At 35.6% G+C, this 17,153-nt stretch overlaps 1 protein-coding gene across 1 annotated transcript; it reads left to right on the top strand.

The window, feature by feature from the left end:
* Nucleotides 1-874: 874 nt before the first annotated feature.
* On the top strand, nucleotides 875-14,645 carry LOC311628321 (small acidic protein). The gene is made up of 5 exons (XM_084895479.1): nucleotides 875-1,098; nucleotides 6,409-6,492; nucleotides 9,455-9,515; nucleotides 11,045-11,154; nucleotides 14,175-14,645. The coding sequence occupies exons 1-5, from the start codon at nucleotides 1,036-1,038 to the stop codon at nucleotides 14,400-14,402; spliced, it is 546 nt and encodes a 181-aa protein (XP_084751605.1). The 5' UTR covers nucleotides 875-1,035; the 3' UTR covers nucleotides 14,403-14,645.
* Nucleotides 14,646-17,153: the final 2,508 nt, after the last annotated feature.

Here is a 17,153-nt window from a genome sequence, read left to right on the forward strand (position 1 = left end):
TGGTTGCAGAAACCTGAATGCACTAAATGCCCCTTAATTGTACACTTTAAGATGATTAATTTCATGTTATGTGAATTCCACCTCAATAAAAACAGTAAATATTTTTTCTTAAGGGGAAAAAAAGATAACATGGCTTTCTGACAGAAATCCTGGTTTGGGGATGCGGGGCTTCACTTGGTGAAGACTCCCCCCAAAATACAATGCCTACACACCAGCATCCGGATCACACAGGGTCGCTGCCACTTCATACAAAGCCACGAGGAAAGCTTACAAAATTCCTGGGGGGAGGGGGGGGGGTGGAGAGGGTCAGTTTCAATAACTGCCCATAAAACTGGTACACCATCATTGCGGACTCATCTCAGTGAAAAAGAGAAAGCAGCAAAATATTCCTCGGAAACTTCTAGAAAGCTGCACCGTTGGTCACCTCGAAACCTCTACCAGTCATAAGAGAGCACCGGGGTGGAAACAGTAGAAGCCATTTTTTCCCTCAAAGGTTTTTGTATTGGGAGTAAGCTCACTCGTGAGGATTCACATAAGAAGCCTCAAACATTACATTGAAACCTAAGGTGCTTAACTATGACGGACACGTAGGTCAACCGGGTGGCACCTTAGTGAAAAGCGAAAAACCCACTCTTAAGTCTCCTTCTGTGCCAAGGAAGCTTCGCCACAACGCTCACCGCCATACCCATCCGCGGGAAAGCTTCCTCCAGCGGCCGGAGAGGGCGGGGCCTCAGAGGACACTCCCGCCATATAGCGCGAGGTGCGCCACTGGGCTTCCTGGGAATAGTAGTTTCCGTCGCCCCTCTTCGCCTCTCGTTCAGGCCGTACGGAGTCAGCCAGGAAACTACAACTCCCAGGGTGCTCTAGGGGTGGCGAGCGGCTGCGTCGTGACGACTGCGGCAGAGAAGGGCCGACGTGCTCTGCGTTCTGAAGTGGCGCTGCTTGGTCCGGGAGGCAGATTGCAGGCTGCTGGTGCCGGAGCTGAGAAGAACAGAGACTCGGTTTTTGGCATTTGCTGTCGGGGTCCCCGCAACGATGAGTGCTGCCAGGGAGTCCCATCCGCACGGGGTGAAGCGTTCCGCCTCCCCAGACGACGATGTAAATAACAATGGCGGAATGGATGAGGGTTGAGGCCTACTGAAGGTTGGGGTAGGCCGGGAAGGGTGGGTGTAGATGGAGGAAAGCGCCGGAGGTGGCCCGAAAAGGAAGGGAAGGCGGGGGGCCCCCAGAGGACTGGGAAATGTCTCCCTTCTTTATTTAGGGTCGCAAGGTTTTAAGAGGGCCGCACGCTGAGCACCAGAGGCCTGCGTAGGAAGGGGGGTCGAGGAAGGAAATCCTGTACGGTCGACCGGTCGGGAAGTGAAAGAGCGTCGTCAAGAGGTCTTCTTTGCCCCTTTGGGGGGCTGAGGAAGCCTCTTGGTCGGGTCTTTCCACTCGGGAGAGACGGCAGGACCCGCCCTGTTTTAGGCTTAAACTGCTCCTGTGACAGGGTCTACGTGTTCGTGCAACCTGGGCAGGCAGATTCTCCGGCCGGGTTTATTGTTGCAGCGTATTGTTAACAGTTAGTCTTTACTGTTAAGAGTAAACTCAGAACAGTGTGGAATGGAAAAAATTGTATCAGGGGAGTCATTTGTTACTGGCGCAAGGTGGTGCTGAGGTCTGAGACGTTGCGACCTAGAAGCCCGTTTTGATGTCAAGTACCTCCCTCCTCCCTTCTCCCTCGGATTTCCTCCCCCCACCCCCACCCCAGCACGTCAGTTTAAATAGCAAACCATTCATTTCCTAAAGTAACACATTAAATATTTACTGCTGTGCCAGGTGTTGGAAATTCAAAGATGAATAAGTATGTGCTTTATCGTAGGCCTTTTGGTATGTATCTGCCCCAGCTCCTAGCGCATTCATTGTCATGGAGACTGCAGTAGCCAGTAAACTTAAAACGAGGTCACCTTGCAGTGGATAAATACATGCCCCCTGAGAATGCTGATGGGGAGGTCATCTTTAAGGAGGGTGAAGGAACAACATCTAGTTTTCTTTCCGTTGTTGTTTAAAGCACTGTCAGCTACCGAATGTATCGTGTGTGTTTTTTATTTTTTATTTTCTTATACTTCAGTTCAGTGCCTTTCATAATATCTTATTTTGTGAATCATAAAAAGGCTCACTGAATACTACTAATGTGTATCTTTTGTAGCAAGTGAAATAATGGTTAAGACCCACCACTCTATGGATGGAAGGGTTAGGTCCAGAATAGTAAAGCTCTTTGAGCTTTGCAAGAAAGATTAGCAATCAGTAAAGGTTTGAGGATGAATAGTTATTGTGAGCTTTATTCATGCCCTCTGTTCCTCCCTACAAGAGGCGTTTAGATCTCTTCTTGTTGATATGGTAATCCAGTTCATGCTGTGAATTTATCTAGGCTTTTAAGTAACCTGGGTGCCATTTCAAAAGCTATTACATTGTTTTCTTTCCCTCTTGATATTTAATTGTGACCTGATTGTTAGAATGTTAGGTACCTGTTTTGCTAGATCAAGAGACATACTCTTTTAGCTTGACAGAAAATTCTTGGTGATATTAAGTAATTTAACACAAAGTTAAGGGGATTAAGTAATTAAGACATAGCTTCTGATGGGATCAGTTTAAACTAGATGACCTTTAAGATTTTTTCCAGTTCTACAAGCATTCTATTTGAAGATGATGGTTATAGTTATAAATCAAATCAGGACTTAGCACCATCACACATTCCCTAAAATTGATTATGTTGTTGATTTTATATTATAGTGCAATACTATCCCTTAATAGTGGATTTTTTTAAGTTTGCTTCCTATGAATTTTATTTTTAATGGTAATTGGGAATTATCTTTTAAGAACTTGTTTGTAAAATATTTTAATATACGTAAAACATTTTAAAATGGTTTTAAATATACATATAAATTGTAGAAAATCAACTAATTATAACATGTAGTTCAGGGGTCCTCAAACTTTTTAAAGTGGGGGCCAAATCACGGTCCCTCAGAGAGCTGGAAGGCCGGACTATATGAACTACTAATTCCTACTGTAACACCTCAGCTGCGCTCACTGCCCAAAAAACCTGGCGGGCCGGATCAGACTCCTCTGCGGGCCGCATGTGGCCCACGGGCCATAGTTTGAAGACCCCTGATGGTCAATAGTTTCTAATGAACATCCACTGCATGTAAAAGATAATTGAAAGGTTTTTTTCCCCCCACTGACCTCACATATTAAGTGGGATTATCAAATAGTTAAAAAGATATTAAATCACAGAATCCAACTCTAGGAAAATGCTGACAATTTCAAAAGTTACTATGGTATTATTGGAGGTAAATTGATTACAGTTCTATAGAATATCAACAGCTTTAAAAGTATTAGTACTATAAATTGTAAATGATAAGGTTATTTATATAAAGACATTGAACATTTGGTCTTTTTATATATTTTTATAACTAGTTCATAAACTATTTCCAAATACTCTATCTCATTTGTGTAAGGTATAATGTGGAAAGAGCAGAGGACTTAAGGCTAGAGAATGGAAGCAAATCCCTTAGCCTCTTTGCCTCATTGTCTTTATTTATTAAATGGACTCTTGAGAGAATGTAAATGAAAGCAGTTTGCAAGTTGTAAAACACTGCAATTTTAAGTGTTAAGACAAGAGTTTTAAAGAAGCCTTGCTGTATAGATAAGGAATGAAAAGATGTTAAATGCCAGCCTAGGAGGTTAACAGAGCAAGTAATTTTGGTGGAATTCAGAACTTAAGCTTCACTAGACTTTAATTTTTTTAAACTATATTGAACCAGAAATAGTTCAGAACTAACTGGTCTGTGAAAAGATGAGCTGTCAGATGGAAAGAAGCAGAAATTTGGAACTTAGCCAAAATTATGAGAGCATGTAATCCCCCTACCAAAAGGAATTTAAAAGAGCCATGGTTGTCCATGTATTATAGTACAAATAGTTTTAACTCTCATATGCCCAGAAGAAATGGCCATCAGTGTTTCTTTTATTATATTCTATTAATCTTTTTTTTTACAAATAATTTTCATAAGTAAGGAGAATAGTGAAAATCGCCTTCATTAGAAATTCTAATATGAATTTAACCATACCAAATCAAATTTGTATTCCACATTTTCATGACATACATACCCAAAATGATGAGCATCCTCTGAATATAGCTAACTGCCTATTAGTTGTTATGTGTGAAGCTGGAACATATAATTTAAGATTACAAACCTATTTCTAATAGATTTTAGCTTATTAGGAAGTTATTCTAGTTCTTATATTTGTATCATCAAAATATAATACTACTTGAATTATTTTAAACATATGATTGCTCATAATTTTGTGTTAAAGGGGTCGTCTGCTCCATAAACGTGAAACATTTTCATTTTTAAATTATAAACTCGATTAGAATGATCACTGAATGTTTTCATTTCTACATTCATTCTAGTCATCTTTGTATACACACCTGCCTTCATCATTTGTCCATTTACAAACCATATCAAGTAAGTTTTGGTGTACAGATAACATAAAAGTTTTATATCATTTTAGAAAAACAGGATGGTCCATGCTATTAGAACAAAATATTGCAGGATGAAGGCCTTCCTGTTGAGTTACTCTCTGGATGAGAATATTATATTTATTTTTTCTTAGTCTATAATTGATTTTTGGTTGGAAAAAGTTATTTACTTCATAATTCAAAGACTCATAAGATTTTTGCATATACAATTTGCCATCACTTGTCAGTTTGCATTCCACTACTTACTTGTCTAATAATTGTGAAATGCCTTTTGTCAGTTTCCAATATTTTACCCACTTGCAATTTTGGGTAGAAATGAAAAAAATCTGAATTAACTGTGTCCAAAGAAAGCTAGAAGTGACCAACAGAGGGGTTTTCTTGAAAGTAATGCAGTACTTTAGACAACATAATGAGAAAACTCTTCTAATACTGTTTTTCTATTTTCTTACTATTTTAGTCATTTTTAGCATAGTTGGAAATAATTGGTGATTTAAAGTAATTCTTGCATTGGTTTCAAGATGTAGAGAGAAATAACATTAGGATTCCACAATATTCGATTTATCAAATGGTTCAATATTTGATACTGATTTGGCCCAATATTTGATAATTATAAGGTACTGTGGGTTATTCTGTTTTTATTTTATTTTTCATTTAAAATTTTTAAAAAATATATTTGTATTGATTTCAGAGAGGAAGGGAGAGGGATAGAGAGACAGAAACATCAGTAATGATAGAGAATCACCGATTGGCCGTCTTCTGCAAGCCCCGCTATCCAGGCATGTGCCCTCGGCCAGAATCGAACCCGGGACCCTTCAGTCCGCAGGCCAACACTCCATCCTCTGAGCCAAACCAGCTAGGGTTATTCTGTTCTTTTAAAAAATAAGTAAACTTTCTCTTTATTCTTTGGAAAACCTTTAAGAGTAAATGAAAGTCATAACATATCCTTACAAAAACTAGAACTCCTCACGAAGAAACTGATGCCCAAGCTGGTTTTACTCAGTGGATAGAGCGTTGGCCTGAGGACTGAAGGGTCCCAGGTTCGATTCTGGTCAAGAGCACATACCCAGATTGCAGGCTCGGTCGCCAGTGAAGGGCATGCGAGAGGCAGCCAATCAATGATTCTCATCATTGATGTTTCTGTTTCTCCCTCTCCCTTTCTCTCTGATATCAATAAAAATAAAATTAGAAAAAGAAAAGAAACTGGAAAACTAAAATAGGGTCCAGTAAACTCTGATGTTAAATTGTCCTAAAAGCATTTAGCTAACTTAAACTAACAACTTGGCAGCCCTCTGTGTTCAAAGTACTACGTCTTCTAGAGTCCTATAAAGCTCTGGGGCAGTAGGTATTAACATCTGGTTGCCCACATGAACCGTATCACTTGAGGAATTTGTTAGAAATGAAATCTGTGAGCCCCTTCTCAGACCGACTGAATCTGCAATTCCTGGGGTGTTCTAACAAGCCCTTCAGATGATGCTGATAGAAACAAATTTGAAAACTAAGCTTTCTGGCTACAAAATAACTAAAAGCTTCTGCCTTGAGGTAACAAAAGGAATAAGATGCTCCTCCAATGTGTTTATATCCCAATAAACCCATCGTAAGTTGAAAATACCATTAAGTCAAAAATGCAAACTTAACCTACCGAACATCATAGCTTATTCTGACCAGTTTCTACTAAATGGGCATCACTTTCATACCATCATATGAAAAATCTTGTTGAGCCATCGTAAGTTGGCTGCATATTTATGATACATGTGCATTAATTTCCTAAATAAGAATGAGCCCACAGTTAAAACTGCCGGGGGAAAAAACTTAAAATGTACTGGTAAACTGAAACATTTTTAATACTTAATATTAGGCAAAACAAATTAATATGTGAATTTCTTTTCCAGCTTGGATCTAGCAATTGGGAGGCAGCAGACTTAGGTAATGAAGAAAGAAAACAAAAATTCTTGAGGCTTATGGGCGCAGGAAAGGTAAGCATCAGACAGTATGCTTTCTTTCTTTTCTGTGAAAATAATACCTTTTTCTGTGTATGTTATGTTAAGTGAGAAGTACTGAATATACTTGGATCCCATTTCCCTGTTCTGCATGATTATTTTAGGCTTTGGGAAATATAGCTGACCAAACTGAGCGCTTAAAATTCGTACTATGTCTTAGGATTCTCATTGCCTCTGGGCAGTAGCTTTAGGAATTGTATAGAAAAAATTTTTGGTTTGAGGAGACGCCTACAGAAGAAAGAAGATGTTAAAGTTATGTTTTGCCATTTGTTAGACTAATTATTTGATACAAGGTATTACTGGACAGACCCATTGGTAGTCATATCACTTCTTCCAGCCCTTGAAAAAGTAACCAAGGGAATAATCTTTATCTCTGATTTTTAAAATGTTCAATTTATTTTTATGAAATTCCTTTGATTAACATAATAGAAGATATAAAATATAGGTGCCAGAAAAACATCACCTATTAAAAAAACTCTTTTCCTAGCAATTTAGTTTTACATTCAAATACAGTGGTAGCAAGGTATTTATTTTTTGTAAGCAAGTACATTTTTTTTTTTTTTTTTTTTTTTGTAACATTGTCCTGATAGCCTTTCTACAAATAGAATGTGGAAGAAATAGGGAAATTTTTCTCTTTTAAGATCCTTACAATGAAATTCTGCTTTTCGTTTTTGTTATTTATATGAGAATGTATTTGTGCATTTTAGTTTTACCAATAGTTACTGACCACTATATGCCAGGTACTTTACAAGGTCTGGTGGGAGGTGGGGGGCATCACATAGAGCAATAGCACATGTTTGGAGCCATCATGTAATAGAGGAAATCAGATAATAACAATTCAGAATTATAATTGCTATGAAAGAGCTATATACATAGTGCTGTGGACTCAACAGACAAGAAAGATAGCTAGCCCTGACTTAGCAGTATAAGAAACTTTTCCAGAAATAGAATTGATCTGAATCTGAAAGGATAAGGAGTTAGCCAGAATACAGCAGTGGGATTGAGGGTAGGGAGAGATCATGCAAAGCATGAAGATGTATACAAAGAAGGTATTTGTAGGTCTCATTAATTCAGATTTTCCATAATTTATAATTTTTCATAGAAAGTATTTTGAAGTTCACCTAGGTTCATGCAAATAAAAGAGTTGCTAAGGATATATAAAATAAGTAATAGTTTAGAGGGCATGCTAAACCTGGTAGAATGAAAACTCTTTGAGTACTTAGGAAGGACACTAACAAAATATGCATTATAGCTACCAGTACTGAATTATATCAATAAAAGGGGAGGGAACATATTGAACATTTAAAAAGAAATTTGGCTACCAGTAAATGAACTGTTTAACATACATTAAATTCTTTGCTAGCAAGACAAAATGGTAGCTTTGCTCAAATAGGCTGATTTGATTTGTTCTGGCTTGTGGCCACATTCCTAATCCTAGCCAACTACTATAAGTATTTTATTGGTCACAGAGAGAACTAGCTGAGAAAGTATGAATAGACCACTGCCATTATATATTCAAATCTTGTTAATGATGTATTTTCTGGAATTTAAAGAAACAACATATTGAATCATTGATTTGCTTATGTGTTAATGGCATGTAAAACATTAATGCTTGAAGTTTTCAGTAGTATCTTTGGGTATGGAGAATGTGTCTGTCATCCTTTTACAATAGAAAGATTTGTTAACTATATCTTCACAGATGATTTAAGATTGCTTTGCAAAGTCACTAAGTGTCCTACTGAACAATTTCTTTACATTATGAAACTGAATATGAACCATAAAGAGTGGATTGGGCCCTGGCCGGTGTGGTTCTATGGTTAGAGCAGTGGCCCTTGCACCAAAGGATCATGGGTTCAATTCCTGGTCAGGGGCATGTACCTGGGTTGTAGGTTCGATTCCCTGGCTCTAGCCAGGGCACATGTGGGAGGCAATCAATCGATGTCTCTGTCTCACATCATTGTTTCTCTCACTCCACCTTCCTCTCACTCTATCTAAAAATCAATGGAAAAATTTGTTTTATATAACTAGATTATTTTAACTTGTGTTCTTTTTGATAGTTTGAGATTGGGTGCTCATTGCCACCAAATACTAATGAGCTAGCAATTTGAGGATGTTATGTCAGTAGTAATAATGATTTTCATTTTTTATATTTTAAAGATTTATTAAAATGCATTATAAGTCTGTTTCATTTTCAGCTAGCTAAATAGTCTCATTTGCAGTCTCCATGAGATATGCCTGAGACACCAGAAAAAGAAGGTGGGAAAGTTAAAGCAATTCATTTAATTGGCCTTCTTAGAAAAGAAGATACTTAGATTGTCTTCAATTTTTAGTTATCTGTCTTTCCCACTTAAAATTCCAGCTTGTTCTTTACATACTCTCCACCCTCTTCCTCTACTCTGTTTAATTTGTATGTGTTTTAATGGCATTTACTACCTTCTAACATACATAATTTACTTTTGTTTCTCTCCCCCTCCCACCCACCATGTCCCTACCATTGCTAGAATGTAAATTCCATAAAGACAGAGATCTAAACTTAATCTTTTTTTCTGCACTGTATCCCAGAAGCCTAGTATAGTGTCAGGCATATAGTAAGTAGACACTCAATAATTATGTTAAACTAGAAGCCCAGTGCACGGATTCATGTAATGGTGGGGTCCCTCCCTGGCTTGTCTGCTGGCCCTTATCGAGACTGGACAAGACAGGCCAGACACACCCTGGAGCCCTCCTGTGGTCCCTGGCCTGCGGAGATTGGTCTGAAACCAGTCCATGCACGGATTTCATCCAGGGCATGTCTGGTCCATCTCACCCAGTCCCGATTGGCCAGACCCCATCTGGTGGTCAGTGTGCGTTATAGCTACCAGTCGAACAGTCACTTAGGCTTTTATATATATATAGATTAGTGGTCTCAAATTCTAATACATTTTCTGCCTCCTTATAGAAAGAACATACTGGTCGTCTTGTTATAGGAGATCACAAATCAACATCTCACTTCAGAACAGGTAAGAAATTTAAAACATAATTAAAATGATATTTAAAATATTAGACTTGGAAATGTACATAGTATATGTAAACATATTACATACATTATGCAATAATTATTATATACTTTGATTTTTAAAAGATTTGAGAGTATAGAGTATATATCAATGTGATATTTTAACCAAGAAACTGACCCTTTTAAGACTTCATTTTTACTGACTTATATATTTTAATTGTAGTAAGATTTTATGCCTCATCTTACAAACTGTAGTATGTATTGACTTTATATATTTTTTACTTTATAAATTATTTAGCATATGTTATAATTGGCATATTTTACTGGTTTATAGTTTATTCACTATTTTGTTCTGAAATCTTTGAAGAACTAAAATTCATTGCAAAGCCTGAAAAAATTAACTTAAAAAAATTGTGGGGGTAAAACTTTTAAATAAGAACTGGAAATGGATTTGAATTTAGATTCTGTCTGCTGAAAAGTGAAATTTTCTCCTACTTCAAATTGACCTTGATATGAACATTAATAATAGGGCATAATGACCTTAGTATATTTAACAAAACAGTTAAAGTATTTAAATTAGCTTTTTACTGACCTAGAATATGTAGCACATTTTAGAAATTAATTGGTATTTTATACTTCTGGTATTAAACAATTTCTAAATTAAACAATTTCTAAATTAATTTGCATTGCTACAAAAAGTTGAGTCGCTGAGCTTTGCAGAATGGAAATATATTCAACTGCTTTTTCAAACTGGGGGTTTTATGAATGACAATAATGAAAAGCACCAACATTGGTGATTAAAATGTGAAATTCCTCTTTTATTTACAAATTAAAATGTCATGCACAGAAAGCTTTGATTGTATTGATAACATTGAGTTCTTATGTGGTAGTTTAGTTTTCTGTTAAATAACTACATATAACAGTATATATGTAAAAATATTTATCATGTTTCATGATAAAAACATTTATGTTGCTTCAATAAACTGATATGCAAAGGAAGTCATAAAGGAGAACCATTACAAGGTCATTTTATCTAACCATCCTCCAAAAGAATTATGTCTTTTCATTATTTTTATTCTAATATAAAAGGTTTTGTTTGGAGGTTTTTTGGTAACTAGAAGAAAACTTGCACTTTCAGGAGAATAGTTTTTAGATTATAAATAAGCTAAAATATATAATAGCCAGAGTTTCTAGTAATTAATTTTTAGAAGATCGGAAATCCATACAGTTTTTCTGAGACTCTGTGTCTAGTGTAAATTATGTGGGAAAATATAAGCTGTTTATATTTTGTAAACATTTTTATACTTAGAAGGGTTGGCTATTAAAAAGTAATTATAAGTATATATTTCAATTATTTTATGTCCATTAAGGTGTATGGTATAGAAATCCATTCACAAAATTAATTGTAAAATTAGTCACAGTTCAAGAAATCAGCCCTGATTATAATAGCATTTGTATTAAGGGTTTTTTTTGTGTAATCAAATATTTTTATTAATTTGACTGAAACATAACCAAAGTACCCTGGACATGCAGGGGAAGAAGACAAGAAAATTAATGAAGAACTGGAGTCTCAATATCAGCAAAGTATGGACAGTAAATTGTCAGGAAGATATCGAAGACATTGTGGACTTGGCTTCAGTGAGGTAGTAATTAATGTATTTTCATTAAATGGGAAGATAATCAATTTGCAATTCGATAAAATTTTAGTTACTTAAAATATTTTTATATGCTGTACTAGATTTGTGTAGATAAGAGATTTTTAGAGATTTATTAATAACTTTTCTGATAGCAGCTTATGTAAATTCTGCTTTAGATAATTGCTAGGGCACATTTTTTCAGTATAGTTGACATAAAATGCCATATTAGTTTTAGGTGTACAACATAGTGATTAAACAATTATATACCTTATGAAGTGGTCACAATAAGTGTAGTACCCATCTGGCACCATACATAGTAATTACAATATTATTGACTATAGTCCCTGTGCTCTACTGTACATCCCTGTGACTATTTTTATAACTGGCAATTTGTACTTCTTAATCCCTTTCACATTTTATACCCATCTTTCCAACACCCCTTCCATCTGGCAACCATCAATTTGTTTTTGTATCTGTGAGTTTGTTTCTTTTCTGTTCATTTATTTTGTTTTTTAGATTCCACATATAAGTGAAATCATATTTCTCTTTCTCTGGCTTATTTCACTTAGCATAATACCTTCTAGATCCTTCCATGTAGTGGCAAATGGCAAGATTTCATTTTTTTTTTTTTATGGCCGAGTAATATTCCATTGTGTATGTGAACCACATGTTCTTTATGCATTCAACTATTATCATCTGACAATTTTACTTTTTCCTGTCCAATTTGGATGGAAATTTTAAATATTTTTCTTGTATGATTGCTATGGCCCAGGATTTCCAATACTTTGTTAAATGAAGTTGATGAGTATGGACATCCCTTGTCTTCCTCCTGTTCTTAAAGGAAAAGCTTTCATTTTTGAACATTGAGTATGTTAACTGTGGGTATGTCATATTTATTATGTTGGGTTTGAGTTATCTTTCCCCATATTGCTGAGAGTTTTCATCATAAATGGATGTTGCATTTTCATCAGATGCTTTTCTACAACTGTTGATAAGATCATATAATTTTTGTCTTTCATTTTATTTATCTGGTTTATCACATTAATTAATTTGTGGATACTGAACCAACATTGCATACCGGGAATAAATCCCACTTGATAGTAGTGTATGATCTTTAGAATTATTGTTGAATTCAGTTTATTAATATTTTGTTGAAGATTTTTGCATCTATGTTCATGAAAGACATTAGCCTATAATTTTCTATTTTTATAGTGTTTCTGTCTGATTTTGGTATGGTAATGCTGGCCCGATAAAATAAGTCTGGGAGCATTTCTTCTTCAATTCTTTGGGAACAATTTAAGAATAGATATTAATTTTTCTTTGGTAGAATTCAACTCTGAAGTCATGTGGTCCAAGACTAGTTTGTTGGGAGTTTTTTTTGATTACTGATTCCATTTCATTACTAGTAATTGGTCTGTTAATCAGGTTTTTTTTTTTAATCTTTTCAGAGAAACCAGCTCTTAGCTTTATGGACTTTTTTCTATTTTCTTTGAACTATTTCTTTTATTTTCACCCTGATCTTTATTATTTCCTTCCTTTTACTCAAGCTTTTGGTTTTGTTCTTTTTCTAGCTCCTTTGGGTGTAAGGTTAGATTGTTTATTTGAGCTTTTCTTCTTTTTTGAGTTGGACCTTTATTACTATGAATTCCCCTCTTAGAACTGCTTTGGCTGTGTCCCATAGATTTTGGGTATTGTTTTCATTTTAATTTGTCTGGATATATTTTGAATTCTGTAATTCATTATTAACTCATTCATTGTTCAGTAGCATATTTTTAACCTCTAGGTGTTTGTGTTTTTCTGTTTCTTGTAATTTCTAGTTTTATATCATTATGTTTGGAGAAGATGCTTGATATGATGATTTCAGTCTTCTTAAATGTTTTGAAACTTGTTTTGTGGCCTAACTCGTCTATCAGGTCCATGCAGTCTAATGTGTCATTTAAGGCTGTTGTTTTCTTGTTGATTTTTTTGTCTGGATGATTTATCCAATGTCAATGGGGTGTTAAAAGTCCCCTACTGTTGTCTTATTGTCAGTCTCTCCCTTTATGTCTGTTAATAATTGCTTTATATATTTAGGTTCTCCTATGTTCGGTATGTAGGTGTTTACAAGAGTTATATTCTCTTTTTGGATTGATCCCTTTATAATTATGAAATGTCCGTTATCTCTTGATACAGCCTTTCATGTCTGTTTTGTCTGATACAAGAATTGTTTCCCAGCTTTTTTCCCCCCATTTCCATTACGTATCTTTATTAAATTGTGTGGTTTTTATAGTTCCCTTTTCCTTTTTTATTCTCATGCTCTCTTCTCTTATATGTTGATGACTTTATATAGTGTTATGTTTGGATTCCTTTCTCTATTTCTTGTATACCTCTTATAGGCTTTTGGTTACCATGTATTTCATCTGTACAAAATATAGCAGTCTTATTTTAAGTTGATGGTTGTTTAAATTTGAACACATCACTACATTTTTTACTCACCCTTACCGCATCTTTTTGTCATTATTTTTTTACCCTGTGCGCTCACACGTGCGTCCGTGTGCGTGTGTGTCTCCACGAAGGTACATCTTAAATAGGCATGAAGAATATTCAAGATAGATGAAATATGTCAGTACTGATTTGGAAGAATTCTCTTAGTTGTTTCCTGAGTCATCTTTTTTGATATTACAACTATTAGGTTTATTATTCCCAAGTAGTGTAATATGCAAAACATTGATACTATAATATCCAAAACAATGTTTTCCACATTTTTATGAATCAGAAGTTAATTTGCCTTATTTACTTTAAAAAAATTGTCTCGTGCTTCCAAAGAGGGTGGGACACATAGGTGAATGAGTGGTCTTCAAAGCCTTTTCTTAAAACAAAATCCTACTCAAGCCCCAGTATATAAAACACATGAAGTCTTCACTTCTTCCTTTGGCAGCCTGTGGTCATAGGACAGTCTTAAAACTTAATTTAATGGCTAGGAAATGTTTTTTCCAGTTTTTGTACTTGATTGTATTTATTTAAGAGGCTGTTGATTGTTGCTTTAGGTAGAAGATCATGATGGAGAAGGTGATGTGGCTGGAGATGATGATGATGATGATTCACCTGATCCTGAAAGTCCAGATGACTCTGAAAGTGATTCAGAGTCAGAAAAAGAAGAATCTGCTGAAGAACTCCAGGCTCCTGAGCACCCTGATGAAGAGGAGGATCCCAAAAACAAAAAAGATGCAAAAAGCAACTATAAAATGATGTTTGTTAAATCCAGTGGTTCATAACTCCCAAACACTTAGTCTTTGTATTAAAAGTAAGCCTTATTGTTATAATGCACAGTGGAGGACTGCTTATAGAGCACAGACCTTTGTATTATAATTTTTAAAAAGGCCCTTTTAAGTAATTACAAAGAGTGTTTGCTTTCAGATGCCATGGGTTACACTTTTATGGGCATGACTAAAATCAATTTTGTAAAGCGTAAGAGTTGTATAAAATAAGAAATAAATACAATACTCAATTTCCTTTCATATTAGCATTATCAAACCTCTAATCTCACCTTTTTATCCTTCAAATAGTTGAGAGAGTCACTATTTTTTGTTTATGGTAGCTGTCTTTTTTGTGTTCATATTTTTCTCATAAAAGTTTATCTGTACTCTGATGTGTTCATGAAAAGAATTATTTTATTATACTTTGTTATAGTAGAACTATTCATCATAGATATTTCTGCTGCCAATAACAATCTAAATTAATGTTGGCATACGGTTAGGTACTTAGTGTACTCTTACTGATTAAGCTCTATTCTTTTGGACCAAAGCAACATGAGAGCAAATACTTTTCACACCTGCTAGGATGGAAATATAACCGTCATACATTTGGAATGCTGTGATCTCAAGCAGTCTTTATATACGTTAAATTACATTGAATGTTAGATTTTTTAATAATATTTGGCAAGTTTTGCAAAAGAAATTATATCTCTGATCATTTGGTCCTATCTAGGAATATGTAAAAGTTTTTTTTGTGTTTTTTTTGGGGGGGGGGGGGGGCGGGGGTGTTGTTGGTTTGGTTATTTTTTTAGGTAATATGTGACCAAAGTTAATTTTCTTCCTAAGTCCTAAATAAAGAGAAAGCAGTTTCCCATATTTGGTTGTGATACCTTTATCCTCATTATCTAAAATTGAGGAACAGGCTTATTGAATAAGAAGCTGAAACAAATTCTCTTCATTTTATCCCAATGCTGCTATCTAGATTACCTAATTCCTGAAAAGTAATGTTGCTTTCTGAATTAATTGCTAGCTCTGTTAGAGTAAGAATAAACAAGTCTACTGTTAAGGGGTTAGTTTGTACACCAGATTTACACAAACTGCATTATAGGCTAGTCAATGAACTCAAAATATCGTTTTTTAGTAACATGTTCAAAGACTTGAATCAAACCTGTCAACTGAACTAAATACTTAAGGGTTTGATGTGTTGGTTTTGTTTTTTGTTTTTGTTTGTTAATCCTTACACAAAGATATTTTTCCATTGATTTTTAGGGAGAGTGGAAGAAAGAGGGAAAGACGGAAACAATGGGAGAGAAACACATCAATTGGTTGCTGCCTGCAACCAAAGTTCATGCTCTTGCCCCAAATCGAATCCAGGACCCTTTGGTCCACTGTGTTCTTGGGAGGCAGCCAGTTCAGTGTCCTATGCTGCCATGTTGGACTCACCTCAGCATCTTCTAGTCATGTACTGCTTCATGTTTCAGTCATGTTGCATATACAACATCGGTCCTACCAGGTTATAATGGATTATGAGCAAAAAGTTTGTATGCAATGCTGAAAGAAAAGGTTGGACCTGATGTTGAATTTACTGCTAGTTCTGGGTAGTTTAAATAGAAGAGGCTCAGCATGCTGTTTACCCACCTGTGCCCATCCAAGGCTGGGACCCAGAGTTGACAGAGGAGCAAGCTGAAAAGTGGGGATAACTGTCTTTTGATTAAAAAGGTACTCAGGAACAGATTTCAAATTTGTGCATATTAATATATAAAATTCCTCGAATCTATACTTTTAAAATAATTTTTAAAATATATTTCTTTTTATTGATTTCAGAGAGGAAGGGGGAGATAGAAACATTGATCAGCTGCCTCCTGCATGCTCCCTCCTGGAGATAAAGCCTGCAACCCGGGCATGTGCCCTTGACCGGAATTGAACCTGGGACCCTTCAGTCCGCAGGCTGATACTCTATCTACTGAAGCAAACCAGCTAGGGCCAAATCTATAATTCTTTAAACCTGGGGGCATTGACAGTATAGAGGAAAGTCTGAAGTGATCATTGTGGATAAGTGATCATTTGAGAGCAAAAGGTCACATTCTTTCAGTAAAGTTTGAGGAAATAAATTTCAGATATCTGATTGACATCCATTACCATTTACATACTGAGCTTTAGTTGTATTACTGTCTCCTAGGTACTTTCAATATCCAAAACAACTTTACTCTGAAATCTCAAATTTAGAAATTCACCTCTGATCTTAACAGTTCTATTTCTTCACACATAGTCATGTCAGGTTATTATTCATCTTTCTTCACCTGTCTCATATGCCCTGTTTAGATTTTTAATTGAGCTATCATTTCAATATGACTGTAGTCAGTATCCCAAATAACCTTTCCCTGTGTAATGCCTTCCTGGAAAATCCCTTGAATAGTCTCTGCAGATTATTTCTAGAGAAAAACTCCAAATGCACAAATCAGTATTACTAAAAGTTAATGTTAATTGATCTCAACACTGCATGTTCTTGGTGTTTTCTCTAGTCAAACTCTTTTCTCATTCTCCTAAATAACAATTTAAAACCTCTATTATCAAACTTGTCTGGCATCAATGACTCTCTCTTTTTTCCTTTCCTCTTAACATGTCTTTGTCTTCCAGCTTATTTAAGAAATAGAGATTTTTGTCAGGCAGATATTCTCTGAACATCCACCTAAATCCACAGCCATGGAAAAGTGTCTCACGCCGAAACCAGTTTGGCTCAGTGGTAGAGCGTCTGTCTGTGGACTGAAAGGT

Source organism: Pipistrellus hanaki (assembly GCF_964339955.1).
Source record: "Pipistrellus hanaki genome assembly, chromosome: 9".
Classification (NCBI taxonomy): Eukaryota; Metazoa; Chordata; class Mammalia; order Chiroptera; family Vespertilionidae; genus Pipistrellus; species Pipistrellus hanaki.